At 54.0% G+C, this 14108-nt stretch overlaps 6 protein-coding genes and 1 non-coding gene across 7 annotated transcripts; 5 read left to right on the top strand and 2 right to left on the bottom strand.

The window, feature by feature from the left end:
* The first annotated feature begins 120 nt into the window (after window positions 1-120).
* Window positions 121-1638, top strand: BU25DRAFT_368659 (uncharacterized protein). The gene is made up of 5 exons (XM_033703900.1): window positions 121-433; window positions 609-732; window positions 787-834; window positions 887-1114; window positions 1174-1638. Exons 1-5 carry the CDS (start codon window positions 423-425, stop codon window positions 1366-1368), a joined length of 606 nt encoding a protein of 201 aa, XP_033561222.1. The 5' UTR covers window positions 121-422; the 3' UTR covers window positions 1369-1638.
* A 377-nt stretch (window positions 1639-2015) lies between these two features.
* On the top strand, window positions 2016-3891 carry BU25DRAFT_393594 (MFS general substrate transporter; the record flags this gene model as incomplete). The annotated part of the gene is made up of 3 exons (XM_033704705.1): window positions 2016-2709; window positions 2786-3292; window positions 3372-3891. The coding sequence occupies exons 1-3, from the start codon at window positions 2222-2224 to the stop codon at window positions 3889-3891; spliced, it is 1515 nt and encodes a 504-aa protein (XP_033561221.1). The 5' UTR covers window positions 2016-2221.
* Window positions 3892-3897: 6 nt separating this feature from the next.
* On the bottom strand, window positions 3898-7241 carry BU25DRAFT_411132 (para-aminobenzoate synthase component 1). Its single transcript, XM_033706472.1, has one exon. The coding sequence runs from the start codon at window positions 6917-6919 to the stop codon at window positions 4031-4033; it is 2889 nt and encodes a 962-aa protein (XP_033561220.1). The 5' UTR covers window positions 6920-7241; the 3' UTR covers window positions 3898-4030.
* Window positions 7242-7579: 338 nt separating this feature from the next.
* BU25DRAFT_411131 (uncharacterized protein) lies at window positions 7580-10056 on the bottom strand. Its single transcript, XM_033706471.1, has one exon. It carries the CDS (start codon window positions 10034-10036, stop codon window positions 7643-7645), a length of 2394 nt encoding a protein of 797 aa, XP_033561219.1. The 5' UTR covers window positions 10037-10056; the 3' UTR covers window positions 7580-7642.
* Window positions 10057-10679: 623 nt separating this feature from the next.
* On the top strand, window positions 10680-10768 carry BU25DRAFT_t79. The gene has a single exon. It is a non-coding gene; the product is annotated as a tRNA-Ile (tRNA).
* Window positions 10769-10989: 221 nt separating this feature from the next.
* Window positions 10990-11838, top strand: BU25DRAFT_342020 (alpha/beta-hydrolase; the record flags this gene model as incomplete). The annotated part of the gene is made up of 1 exon (XM_033702892.1): window positions 10990-11838. The coding sequence occupies one exon, from the start codon at window positions 10990-10992 to the stop codon at window positions 11836-11838; it is 849 nt and encodes a 282-aa protein (XP_033561218.1).
* A 265-nt stretch (window positions 11839-12103) lies between these two features.
* BU25DRAFT_458850 (DHH phosphoesterase) lies at window positions 12104-13503 on the top strand (the record flags this gene model as incomplete). The annotated part of the gene is made up of 2 exons (XM_033710240.1): window positions 12104-12282; window positions 12333-13503. The coding sequence occupies 2 exons, from the start codon at window positions 12104-12106 to the stop codon at window positions 13501-13503; spliced, it is 1350 nt and encodes a 449-aa protein (XP_033561217.1).
* Window positions 13504-14108: the final 605 nt, after the last annotated feature.

Below are 14108 nucleotides of genomic sequence, written 5' to 3'. Positions count from 1 at the left end.
GTAATGGAAGACTGACAGGGTTTGAGTGAGACAAGATCACTATCACGTGACAGACGATTGCACCTGCTCAAACGTCTGCAGTGACTACTTTTCGTGGCATTTGCGTTACCAGCGAGTAAGGTCATACGCCAGACACTTGCTGCGGTCGCCTCGTCAAAGCGGGCGTAGGCAGCAGACGGGCAGTGAATGTGATGTTCCAAACAGCGCCCGCCAACGGGAACAACGGCTCCTTGTGACTTGGGGTTGAACAACGCTCGGCCGCCGCGCCAAGGACATCCCGTCAACTGCACGTTGCAGCCAACCTTTGTACTTGACACCGCCTGCCAGCGCCCTGCGATACCCCACGACTCTCACCTCTCTAGCCGGCATACTGCACTGATACCCCGTTCCTTGACCTTCACGCCTCCAACAACACCGCCAAAATGAACCCCGAGTAGTACGTAACCTCCGCGCATCTCCCACCGCCACAAGCCGAGGGACCGTTATGTGGAATCTACGCCTGGCGCAGTGCTAACGACGACCCCACAGAGTACTTCATCTGCAACTCACAGCACCGGCGCTGTGCAGTCGCCCCCTATCGCCATCCCCCGCTGACGAGTCCCCCTCAGATACGACTACCTCTTCAAGCTCCTCCTCATCGGTGATTCTGGTGTCGGAAAGTCCTGCCTGCTGCTTCGATTCGCCGACGACACATACACAGAGAGCTACATCTCCACCATCGGTGTTGATTTCGTACGTGCGCCCAGTGTGCTGCGCCTCAGCCTGCGACAGGCTAACACATGGTAGAAAATCAGGACTATCGAACTCGATGGCAAGACCGTCAAGCTGCAGATTGTACGTATTGGGGTAGAAGCGGAAGAAATGGCAGGAGCTGACAGCGAAACAGTGGGACACAGCCGGTCAGGAGCGTTTCCGCACCATCACATCCTCGTACTACCGTGGTGCCCACGGCATCTGCGTCGTCTACGATGTTACCGACATGGACTCGTTCAACAACGTGAAGCAGTGGCTGCAGGAGATCGACCGCTACGCCACCGAGGGCGTCAACAAGCTGCTGGTCGGCAACAAGTCCGATATGGCGGACAAGAAGGTTGTCGAGTACACCGTTGCAAAGGTACGTCGATCACCAGTCCTTCAGTATCACGAGAGTGTGCAGAATCTAATATCAAACAGGAGTTCGCAGACAGCCTCGGCATCCCATTCCTCGAGACCTCCGCGAAGAGCGCCACCAACGTCGAGCAGGCTTTCTTGACCATGGCCCGCCAGATCAAGGAGCGTATGGGAACCACAACCGCCAACACCAAGCCCACCGTCCCTATTGGGCAGGGCCAGGGTGTCCAGAGCGGCTCCGGCGGCGGCTGCTGCTAGACGTATCGAGGAAGAGGGAGGTGAAGGTGTGCTTGAAGCCTTGGAATCGGTCGTCCAGGCTCACGACATGAAGAGGAGACAAGCGATATACGAGTTTCAGGCGCGGGTGTTTTGTGCGGTTGCGACATTTGATATGGTTACTTAATGCTCATGGTCATGGTTTCCTTTCGACGAACTGGTCCACGAAGTACGAACTACCGCAGCCGACCTCTCCCTTGTGTGCTTAGTCCTCTTGCATGGCGGCTATCGGATCGCGGCTTTCTTTTCCATCTCAGGTTCTAGAATGGGCTCTCGTTGGATTCTGCATAGGGAGGGTACTCGTACGAATGGCTGCTAGGCCAGTGCGATCTCGACCATCTCGTTGTTGCGTTGGGTGTTGGTAGTTTGGTATATTATACTTTATCTCCTAGATGCTGATGTTGAGTGATGTGTGCACGCTGGAACTAGACGCCTAGACTTGTGAACCTTGTCAAACACTCTTCGATTTTGGTGCCAGATGCACATCATATAGCAAGCTATATGCAATACTCGAGTGACATACTTTAGTACAGTTGCAAGCTTCAGAGCTTGCATGCACACGCGCACGACACCAAACTGACGTTTAGCGCCAAATCCACTTCTCCAGGCCTCCAACTTCAATACGAGAACAATATCAACACCATGGCTGTGCAACTCGACATGATCTTCTCCGCACTCAGAAACCTTCGTGAACACAGATGAAAGAGCTAGGAAACGGATATCGGCATCTCAATCAGGACGAAAGCCTGCATTGTTCGCGAAAGACTGCTCAACGCGTTAACCTCACATCGTACCTTCCACCTCCTCCAAATCAGGCAACAACAACAACCTCAAGATGGCCAATTCCAACTCTCGACAGAGCCGAGTGAGTAAAGCCGCACAATGGCTGGTCCACGAACTCGGTCTGCACACCATGCGCCACGCCGGGAAAGATATCTACATCATCATCCTGGCGCGCTATCTGCGCATGTACGCTTACGGCTCCGTCGCGCTCGTCCTAGCTCTCTATTTCCAAGCGCAAGGCCTTACAGATGCGGAGATCGGGTTCTTCATGACGCTCACGCTGCTTGGTGATGTTGTTGTCTCCTTGTTACTTACGCTTGTTGCCGACTCTTTGGGGCGCAGGAGGACGCTGATGCTTGGCGCGCTGGGCATGGCAGTTTCTGGGGCGGTGTTCGCAACGAGTTCGAGTTATGCGCTGTTGTTGGCGGCGGCGATTGTGGGTGTGATTAGTCCGAGTGGGAATGAGATTGGGCCGTTTCGGGCGGTGGAGGAGAGTACGCTTGCGCATCTCATCGGCGAGGATAAGCGGGCGGATGTCTTGTAAGTCCCCTACACAATCCCATTCATCTAAACTGTAGCAACGGCTGGGACTTGAGCGGTGCTGACTATGGTGTAGTACATGGTACGTCGCCTTCGCCGTCCTAGGCACATCAACCGGCCTGATCGTCGGCGGTCAGGCCGTTGACGCCCTTTCAGCAAGAAAGGGCTGGACGGAACTCGACGCCTACCGAGCAGGGTTCTGGATCTATACAGCTGTAGGTATCGTCAAAGCCGTCTCGACACTATTCCTCAGCCAGGAATGCGAGCACCAGAAGCCCTCCAAGCCAGCCCGCGCAGAAGGAGAGACAGAGCCACTCTTGCCGGCTGCAGATGACGACACGCATCCAACTGCAACCAGCAACGGCGTTGCTCAGACAGCAGGAGTGACGAAGAAGCAGAGGAGCTGGAACCCGTTCAGTTCGATATCGCCCAAGAGTCGCGCAATCCTGTTCAAGCTGTGCAGTCTGTTCTTTCTCGACTCGCTCGGCTCAGGCATGGTGCCGTTCTCGCTCATCAATTTCTACCTCGATCGCAAGTTTGGTCTTCCGAAGGGCAAGCTGGGTGGGATTATGAGCGCTACATGGTACGTCCCCCCTTCCCTTCCACCCCCCACAATCCATCACATCCACCCCCCCAACGATGGCAAACGCTAACAGCCTCAGGTTCCTCTCAACATTCGGCAACATATTCTCAGCCTCCCTCTCCCGGCGCCTCGGCCTAATCTTCGCCATGGTAATTACCCACCTCCCCTCCTCGTTCTTCCTCGGCGCCCTCCCCTTTGCGCCCAACCTCCCACTCACCGTCATCCTCCTCATCGGCCGGAGCATGATGAGTTCCATGGACCAGGCGCCGCGGTCTGCGTTTTTGAGCATGGTGGTTCTGCCAGAGGAAAGAACGGCGGTGATGGGTATTGTGAATACGCTGAAGACGCTGAGTCAGAGTTCGGGGCCGTGGGTTACGGGGTTGTTGGCGGGGAGTGGGAGGTTCTGGGTCGCGTTTGTGGTTGCTGGGGCGCTGAAGGCATCTTATGACGTTCTGCTGCTGACAATGTTTGGGGGGCGGGTACATGCGAGGAAGGTGGGTGAGGGGGTGGATGACGCTGCTCGAAGCGATGGCGGAGAAGGTGAGGTGCACGATGGTGATGACAGACAGGCCAACAATCGGGCCACAGCAGTACAGTAGACGGACGTCAAATGTGAACTCTGCTGTTGTGGTGTTGAAACCTGACATCTATGTAAATCTATGGTATCTTGTTAAATCGCCGCACCCTCCCCTCGCTCTAGTGCAAACATACTACACCAAAAATCTCGATCGCAACTGCTCAATCTTCCTCCTCATTGAGGTCTTCCTCATCCAGGATTCCAATCCCTTGCTCAAGCGTCCGTTGGACTGTCTCTTGCAACAACCGTAGCACCGTCTCGACGTCAGTCGTACCAACATCGATCTCCGCCCCATCCTCACCTCTCAGCGTCTCGTTCCAGAGTGCCTCGTAGTCAGGATGATCAGGATTGATCAGCTCAACTCTTGGCTTCTTCTGCTTGGGCGGTGGAGGTGGGAGGTGTGTGAAGGCGCGTGCTGTGCTGTTGACTTTGGCAAGCATCTCCTCGTACTCGCCTTCCGGTGTGGATTGCGAGGTCACTGCGCCACCGGCGGGTATGCGCCAGATGTCTTCTGTTTGAGTACTTGTGGAGGGGGACGTGGTGGCGAATGTGGTGCCCTCTTTAGGCGCAGTCAAGGAGGAGTAGTACGATGTAGGATCGACTTTGATCGCAGTGCGGATGACGACGCTGAAGTCACCACCACCGCCGACGTCGAGGTAGCCTAGTACACCGGAGTATATGCCTCTCTTGACCCTACGTTCTTGTTCTTGCAGGAGCTCGCAAGATCGCTTCTTTGGCGCGCCAGTCATGCTGCCAGGTGGCAGGCTCTCGACGAAAGCCTGGAAGCCAAGATCTGGGACAGACGTTCTGGTGACGAGTCCGCTGGAGCCGTCGGCGGGGTCTTCCCATAGCTCAGGTGTGCTGGGCTTGTATACGCCAGGTGGCACGGCGTCGACGACGGTGACGAGCTGCCAGACTGTTTCGTATTCCTCTACTTCCATCAACTGACTGACACGCACGTTCTCGGAACCGTAGACACCATGGAGCTGATGTCGTGTGAGGTCGACAATCATGAGGTTCTCAGCGCGCTCCTTGGAGGAAGACAGGATGGCGTGGGCTTGTGCTGCGGTGACGCCGGGCTTCTTCTGAACAGTGCCCTTGATGGGCCGGCATTGTGCGGCCTGACTGCGCGACCAGGAGATGTAGCGCTCTGGAGAGGAGGAGAGGATATGCACGTTATGCATGCGCATATAAGCACTGAAAGGAGCAGGGTTCTGGCCAGCAAGTCGCTTGTAGAGATTCCATGAATGTTGACAGTCCTCAGCTTTGGAGAGGCGGCAGGCTGTCGGTTTGCGGGCGCGGATCTCGTTTTGATGCGTCAAGCAGAGCTCGTAGCTCTGACCATCGGCGATCGCCTCCTGGCAGGAACGAACTTGCTCGCAGTAACCCTCTCGGTTAGCGAAGTCCTGCGTACACGAGTCAATGTACCTGTACATTGGACCGAACTTCTCAAATGGATCCGGTTTCGGCATGGGCGTTGAGGTTGGTGTAGACTCGCGTGATTTTGCATCGACAGCGTTGTAGATGAGTTCCTGTGTCTCTTCGACCCAGTCAAAGTCGTTCGGTCCACGTATACTCTGCACATAGATCTTCTTGACTTGGTGATCGAACACAATGCTCCTGGTGATGTATGCGAAGCAGATGTCCGGATGATCGGCGCTGTCCGCGACCGGAACGTCGATCGTTTCCAGCCCAGCTTCATACGATGCGTAACCCATGAATCCTCCCCAAAATGGAGCCCAGGTCGCAGTTCGGGGTGGTGTTGTAGGCTGAAGGGTATTCATGGCTTTCCTTAGGTACGGCCATGGGTCGGTCACTTTCCACTGAGTGTGTACCTCATCGTAGCCATCCCTGAGTTGCATGATTCTTGACCCCGCATAGTAGTGTAATCGAAGTGTCTCTTCAGGGATGACCAGGCCAATAATGCTGTAGCGTCCAGTGCCAACCGCCATAGGAACGAGGTTCTCTTGAAGTCCGGATTGGAGCACTATCGCCTCGTGCCGTGGAATTTCTAATAGTTCGCAAACGTCTTCGACTGTCAATCGGCCGCTCCCAGTGGTAGCGCAGTGCACGACTGTCGAAGGCAAGTATGGAAGCGTCTGGTCATCGCCATAAGCTAGCAGCGAAGCCAGCTCATCCGGCAGAAGACCATCGCGCTCTTTCGCCAAGAACTCGGTCTCCGCTACGCCTTTCCGCATGGGCTTCTTCTTGGTGTCACTCTCCGCATAGAAGCCAAGATCTCGCCGGAAGTCGTGGAATGTCATTGGCCGCAGTTGCGAAGGCGATAGGGTTGTCTTGCGCGCGTCATGGCTAAAAATTCGCTTTCGCTTCCAGGATTGCGCATCTTCCCACCAATTCCGGATGATGTGGCTTCCTTCTTCGTTTGTGCAAATTGATTCCGGATGGAACTGAACGCCCCAGAACGGCTTTTGAATGTGCTTGACGCCCATGAGCACCGCGCCATTCCGTTCGCTGTCGAAGTCCCACGCCATAGGTTCCAGCTGTGGGCACATTTCCGTCGGCTCCCACAGTTGCGCGGGATATCGGACAGCTCGATTCGTCTGAATCGGGTGGCCAAGCTTGACTTGTAAAGAGTGGTACTGCGTTGTCTGCAACTTCTCCACATTCCTGAAAATGGACTGCCCTTTGTGCAGAACTGCCGTGACAATACCATGCTTCGGCTCGACCAGCCTCTCGATCTGAGCTCCAAAGGCGAGACATAGTGATTGGAAGCCCAGGCAGATGCCAAGTACGGGTAAGATTTCTTCGTCCCGAAGTTTCCAGAGCTCTTTCATAACGCCGACATCTTTGTCGCAGCCAGCCCATCCAGGACCAGGGCCCGCAACGACCGCATCGAAGTCTTGCGCATACTCGGCGAATGTCAGGTTGACTAAAGACTTGCTGTTGGAAAAGCGAGTGTCATCGATGGAGGCTTTGGTGACTTTGGCATCCGTATTTTGCTCGATCAAAGCAACGATGTTGTTTGAGAAGGAGTCGTATGCGTCCAGAAAGAGGATTCGGCGTGGTGAGTTCAAGAAGGTAGGTGACATCTGGTTGGCTCACGTGGCGAACTTCGGTTCAATGAGTTTTTTTTGCTATTCTGGGTCGTCGTGCTCACACAGTGATTAGCTGTGATACGGTGATATCGCTCTAGTGTAAGTTCGACGTCCTAAGAGCGAAGGATGTGGCGTTCCTGGTCCTAGACAGAATTATGCGGATCCTTTGGAAGGTCCGTATGGCTGAGATTGGAACGCTACGCTGAAACGCCTTCTATAAACGACAAGAAGGTCCCTTACTCCAGTGAAACCCAAGAAAAGAAATGCAATAAGGGCGGAATTCAAGTGTGTGTGTAATGGAACGAAGGACTTCACAGTGATGACTGACCGACCAAAATTTAGTCTTGGAGCGATAGCGGGCTTTATCGGAGCCGTGGTTGTTATGCAGGGTCCAGCTTAGCGCAATTCTCGCCGGCGGGCCGTGGCAAGAACAGTTCTGGAAGGGATGCACACAAACGGTCAGATGAAGCGCGTTTCAGCAAGCCTGAAACAGAGATTTGCCACACCCCTTGTGTTCTTGCTCGGATGCACGTCGTACAAGAAGCTTGTTTGGGGAGAAAACGTGAGCAGCGCACATAGTCCCCCGGTCAAAGCAGTTTGCTGTATGTATGGATGGTGTCACAAGATGGAAGCATGGGACTGCTAATGTTAATTCTTGTCATTTCATGCATGCATTCATACGTGCAATCATCAGCTTCGTCCAATCCGTCAACTCTTCTACCTCACTTCTGATACTGCCTCGCCAATGCCGCCCATATCCATTACCAGCTCATCTCTGCAGCTGCCGTTCTCGCAGAGCATAACGCCTTCTCTGCTTGCATCCATACTCTTGACCAGTTCGTTCCTCTGCTTCAGCCACTCTCCACCTTGGGTACGCACTCTGCTGATTGTACCCAGACCGGCCGGTCGCTCACGGTATCTCCTCAACCACTCCTCGACTCTCTGACCCTCGCCAGTAATGACAACATGTCTGACTCCCATCTTCCCTGCAACGACCGCGTCCATCAGACTCGGGAATAGGAAAGGATGCTGCATGACCTCTGCTTCGAATGCACTTGCTGTACTTCTCGCCAGCTTTACATAGTTCTCATCCTCGAGCAAAGCACCTAGTCTGTCTAGGTTTTGTGCACTCACGCCGTTGGTGCCGGGCTCGGCGTTGTCCATACCGTCCTTTAACCGCATAAGCAGATCTTGTTGGTTCTCTGGTGTTGAGAAGAAGCCGAGGTGCTCTTTGTCCCAGAACAGCTTGATTTGAGTCTGCTGTAGCTCGTCGGCCCATTGTAGGTATGACTCGTTGAAAGTCGCTTCGTAGAGGGAGATAAGACCAGAGATGAGGTAGGCGTAGTCATCTGCGAAACCGGGTGCTTCACCTGGGCCCTCGCGGTAGACGCGTGTCAGTGTCTTGGAGGAGGCGTTGTAGAGTTCGCGGCTGATGAAGGCGGCTGCTTGCTCCGCAGCAGCGAGGTAGTGCTGTGATCGTGAGGCGTCTTGTGATGCGAGTGCGGCGGCTGTACGTGCAAGTGCGCCAATTGCGAGACCGTTCCAGGAGACTACAATCTTGTCGTCGAGAGCTGGTCGTGGGCGTTCCTTCTCTCGGTGGTCGCGCAGCTTCTGCCGCCCTTCTGACAATATCTGTCCTACTTCCTCTTCTGACAGGGCAAACTGTTTCGCCAGTTCTGCTGGGGTCATTGTGATTTCAAGCACATTCTGGTTGATGAGCTCATCGTGCGCGTCGTGTTCAGGGGCAACATTGCCCTCGTCCTTGACGTTGTAGTACCGCGCCAGAATCTCGGCATTTCGCTCGCCCAGGATATCTTGGAACTCGTTGAGTGTCCACACATAGAAAGCACCCTCGCGCTTCTCCTTATCAGACGATCGATACAGCGAGTCGGCGTCCTCAGAGGAGAAGAAGCCTCCAGACTGCGAGTGTAGTGGTGGTGAGGTGAGGTATGTCGCGATATCGTGGACGGCGGAGAGATGCTCGGCGCTCTTGGTCATGAGGTAGGCGTCGAGGTAGACGGGTAGTAGCTGCGTCTGGTCATACAGCATCTTCTCGAAATGCGGCAAGCTCCAGTCTCGCGTGACTGAGTATCGCGCGAATCCATTGCCAATCTGATCGTGTATGCCGCCCTTGTTCATAGCATCCAGCGTAGCTAGAACCATGTCCTTTGCTTGTGTGCATTCTCTCAGTCCCACGACATCGGCGACCGCGCGCGGGTACTGCGACAGCTTGAGAAGGAAGGCGAGGTTCGACGGGGTAGGGAACTTCGGTGCGCTACCGAAGCCAGCGTAGTCTGTATCGTACTTGTTCTGGAAGTACTGGTACGCTTCTTCCAGCAGATCGAGGTCGAGTGCATCGTGGTCCGCGCCGTCCTTTCTGCTGATGTTGCCGTCCTCAGTGAACTCCCTCAACTGCGTAGTGATCTCTTTTGCAGAGTCAAGACAACGCTGGCGCTGGTTCTGCCACACGTCCCTGATCCTCTCCAAGATACCAACAAAGCCAATGTGGTCGCCTCCCATCGTCGACCCTGGACCCGGCCAGTATGTTCCACCAAAGATGGGCTGCAGGGCTGGGGTGATGAAAGCATTCAGCGGCCACCCACCACTTCCAGTCGTGGCCTGGACGTAGTTCATGTATATGCGGTCGACGTCGGGGCGCTCTTCGCGGTCGATCTTGATGGGAATGAAGTGGTCGTTGAGTAGCTGGGCAACTTCGCTGTTCTCGAACGACTCGCGCTCCATAACATGACACCAATGGCAGGCTGCGTATCCTATACTGATGAAGATGAGGCGGTTCGACTTCTTCGCCAGCTCCAGCGCTTCCGGACCCCACTGCTGCCATGCGACTGGGTTGTTCATGTGCCCGCGCACGTACGGTGAGCGGCTCTCATTGAGGCGGTTTGTGAGCTTCAGCCCGTCGCCGGCACCGGATGTGTTCTGTGTGGCCATTCTGAGGACCGAAGTGTGGAACTTGACCAGTTGCGCTCTCGAGGGATGTCGTAGTGGGGCAGTGATTGGTGCGGGAGGGTGGCCCGGTATGCGGCGGGGTGGTGTTGCAGTCAGAGCAGTTCGCGCACTGGGTCCTCGCAGGTTGAATCGTATCTGAGGCATGCACCAGCGCGAACAGGCGGAGGAGCTGCGCAATAAGGGCACCCAACGCAAGGCGAAATGCGGCGAGATATGGGGTGCAGGGATGCAATAGCTCCAGCCCCGCGCTCCGTCATCGCGTTCCCGTGCCTCGGGATTGGTGGTCAAAGAGCCATCATCTTCACGAAATGCTCACGCCTGACCAGAAGGAATTTTCCCGCGAGCGTCGATCTGTAAATCTGTCGAAATGATGTGGTTGCTGAAGGGACATGCTGAACCCCCTTGACGTCTGCGGCAGGAAGTCTGGCGGGATTTTTGCAAAGCAATACATACATTACCACTACCTGCGATCTGTTCAGCACTCCTCGGGGCATGGGCGACTACAGGTCGCATGCAAATCAGAGTCGAAGCCTGGTGACATGCTTTTGGTGGCTTCAACTCTGTCAAGCACTCGAAGGAAATATTGAAGAATTTCCATGTCCAGTCAGTAGTGATCGAGATCTGGATGGGAGTGGGGTTCTGAACTTCTCTGCACATGATCCTGACATCAGCTTCAATTTCCTTGAGCTCACAAGAGTAGTTCTATCAAGGAAAGCTCACTAAAACCTATTTTATGCTCACTTATATATTGACCTACTAAAATTACTTTCATCGAAACAACAAAATCGGTCGCTTAGCTCAGTTGGTTAGAGCGTGGTGCTAATAGATTTCATCCTTGACACGCCAAGGTCGCGAGTTCGACCCTCGTAGTGACCAGTTTCTTTTTGCCCTTCGTTGCGAGTCGCCATCATGCTTCTTGATGGCTCAGGAATCTGCTTTTGCTCTCGCTCGTTATCCACAGGCAGCACCTTGGCGTGTCGCGATGAATGCACCCCACATTCTCGGGTCAATGGCCAGCGAGCTTGTTGACTACACAAATCAGTGACGTGTTCCTTGAACAGACACGTTCACTTTTCAACAGCGCGCTCATATTAACAATGGCGGAAACTCTTGCAGCTGATAATGCTTGGCCACTATGGGACGACCAACCTTCCGAAGGAGCATTCGAGCTGTTAACCAACAACGGCATGGACAATGCTGTCGTACACAGTGTCGAACGACCGTGGTTGTTCCATTACAGGCCTAAGACGAACTCTAATGGACGAGCTATCCTCATTCTGGGCGGGGGAGGCTACGTCGAGCTCATGGTCGGACGTGAAGGTGTTCAGGTAGCAAGGTGGTTGGCTGGCCTGGGATTCGATGCCTTTGTCCTCGTCCACCGCTTTCCGAACGCAAAGTCGGCGCCTCAAGCCCCCGTAGACGATGCAAGACGAGCGCTGAACGTCATTGCTGCTGAAGGGTACTCGAAGAAGGGCCTGGGCATCTGTGGTCTTTCGTCTGGTGGCCACCTTGGTGCTGCACTCCTAGCAGAATACCCGCAAACGTGGACATCTCCTCAGGCCTCTGCTGCGATCCCAAAGACCGACTTCGCAATCATTGGATACGGGCCCATCTCCACGAATGCAAAAGGTCGGACGATCGTACTCAACAAAGCCGCACTGGAGCCACCAGCAAAGCAGGAGCTGTACGATGTTGTGCAGCCAGATGTTCAGATCAGTACAGCGCCGCCTACATTCATCGTGTACTCAGGCAACGACCCCGTGGTTCCGGTCGTTAACGCGTATCGACTGGCGGAGGGCATCACGAAGGCGGGAGCAGCGGTGGAACTCCATGTATTCGCAGACGCGCCGCATGGATTTGCACTCGATACAACTGGTCTGCCTATCAGCAAGTGGCCAAACTTGTGTGAAGCGTGGCTGGAGCAGAATGGATTGTTGAAGGCGTGAACACGAAAATCGCGAGTGGACGCGTTGAGGTAGAAGGGGTACGAAAATGGCTAGTGTGAATACGACGTCATCGATATTTGGTACCTTCAGAAGCATCGATCGCAAATAGCGAACAACATCTTCACAGCCGTTCACTACGGCAATGCAATCGCTCGCTCGACATTTTGGGAAGCTCTCCATTTCGCCAAGATCACTTCAGTCCCGACGATCTAGGTTATATTCGTTACCCAGTTTCGAGGCGCGCCACTTGCACGCGTCTTCGGTGATGTCAAGTCCATTGAAGCGCAAGGCCGACAAGCCAGCAACTTCTACCACTGCGAAGAAGCAGAAGTTCGTAGTCCCAGAGTATCATACGACCCCTCAACGACGCGATGAAACCGGTGAAATTGTGTGGCCAGCGCGGAAAGAGCAAATTGAACGAGCAAGACAGATCACCAAAGAATGGTGCGCATCTTATAGTATATTATGGACTTCATATGACTAACATGTTCCAGTGCTGAAGCGCAGAAACCGATAGTCATACTACCTGATAAGGATGCAGACGGGCTGTCATCTGGTGCAATTTTGCATCACACGCTCACTTCGCTCGGGCTTTCGCCTAATCTGATCTCTGTGTACTTTCCACCAAAAGGATCTAACGTGCATGATGATGCTACCAAAGAAGCACTCACTGAGATGGCTCCATCGTACGTCTTCGTGCTAGATCAAGGAAGTAGAAAAGGCGCGGCATTGCTTGACCTACCGCACACGTGCCTGATAGTTGATCACCATTTTGCAGAAGAAGGGGGCTTTCCGGAAGGTGCTGATTACGTTACTGCACACGACTGTCCGCCTGTAGCGACCACTTCACTTTTGGTCTACCACATCTGCCTACCTCTCCACCCTGATCTTAGCATTAAGATCTCATGGCTCGCTGCAATGGGCACTCATGGCGACCTTGGAACGACACTAAAGTGGGAGCCACCGTTTCCTGACATGACCGCAATATTCAAGCGCTACTCAAAGAAAGCTATCAACGATGCAGTCGGATTGGTCAACGCACCGAGACGGTCTGCTGCCTACAACGTTAAAGATGCATGGGATGCTGTTATATCTGCGCCTGGTCCAGAGACGATCAAGACGACCGAGAAACTACACGACGCAGCCTTCGAAGTACGCCGCGAGACCGAACGCTGCACACATACAGCACCCAAGTTTTCCGCTGACGCAACCATCTGCGTTCTTACCATCTCCTCTGCCACGCAGATCCATCCTGTTATCGCAACCCGCTGGGCCGGCCACCTCAAGTCGAACAAACTCGAGATTGTTATGTGTGCGAACGAAGGCTATCTTCCCGGTAAAGTGAACTTCTCATGCCGCATCGCGAAGGTCGCTCGAGGTCGCGAGGGGGATGAGAAGGTTGACATCATAAAGCGATTGGAGGGCATTGTAAAAGACCACCCAGAGCTCAGGGATCGACTCGGCGAGAGCTTTGCAAGAGGTCATAAGGAAGCTACTGGTGGTATTGTGGGAAAGAAAGAGTGGAACGAGCTGAAAGTTATCATGGGTTTGGATGACAGCAAGACGAAAAAGAAGAAATTGGAAAAAGAAAATGGTACGCCGATCACTACGAAGAAGATGCCGGCTCAGAAGAACACGCTTGCGAACTACTTCGCAAAGGCCTGAGCTGGCAAAGGCATAAATTTGATGCAAAGAACCGAAGCCGACGCTGATGATCACGAGGTGACAGGACAGCAAGTGGACTCTATGCGCATTGAAAACATCACAATCTACCGGCTGTATCTCTCCGCGACGAAGCACATCTCAGAGTACTTCGAAGATTCTTTTCCCAGTGTTTTCGCCTTGGCGTTTCAACGCGTTTCACCCTGACAAGTACTGACAGCCGCACGGCAAGGATCCCGGATGAAGAGGACCACCAGCGCATCGCCAATCAAAGCCCCACCCGAAACACTACCCATATATCATTTGACCCAGTCCTCAGTGCCGCGCTGAATCCGGCAAAATCTGGGGAACCCACACATCTGCCGGCGAATGGCGTGCATGCATGCAGATGAGGCTACGGTTGCCAAGCAGGCTCTGTTGCAACATCTAATCTATATCAGTAAGATGGTCCAAGACATGCACTTATGGAAATTGGAAATGACGATGGGATGGGATTGCGGGCCGGTGACTTTGCGGTGTTCGATGTTGTCTCGAAGTGCGGTCGGTCAGGACTGCATAAATACTGCGCAGGTTCGAGCATGTTTGAGTTTGTATTCAACGCTCACCCG

This window comes from Macroventuria anomochaeta (assembly GCF_010093625.1).
Source record: "Macroventuria anomochaeta strain CBS 525.71 unplaced genomic scaffold BU25scaffold_18, whole genome shotgun sequence".
In the NCBI taxonomy this organism is placed as follows: domain Eukaryota; kingdom Fungi; phylum Ascomycota; class Dothideomycetes; order Pleosporales; family Didymellaceae; genus Macroventuria; species Macroventuria anomochaeta.
This window is presented reverse-complemented; position numbering and strand designations above follow the sequence as displayed.

What these genes read in the sequence shown, in the direction of transcription:
- BU25DRAFT_411131 (XM_033706471.1), bottom strand. Translation starts at nt 10,036, where the DNA reads ATGCCTCAGATACGATTCAACCTGCGAGGACCCAGTGCGCGAACTGCT.
- BU25DRAFT_368659 (XM_033703900.1), top strand. An exon ending in CCACCATCGGTGTTGATTTC is followed by an intron (nt 733 to 786) that starts GTACGTGCGCCC and finishes AACACATGGTAG; the next exon opens with AAAATCAGGACTATCGAACT. An exon ending in TCGAGTACACCGTTGCAAAG is followed by an intron (nt 1,115 to 1,173) that starts GTACGTCGATCA and finishes AATATCAAACAG; the next exon opens with GAGTTCGCAGACAGCCTCGG.
- BU25DRAFT_411132 (XM_033706472.1), bottom strand. Translation starts at nt 6,919, where the DNA reads ATGTCACCTACCTTCTTGAACTCACCACGCCGAATCCTCTTTCTGGAC.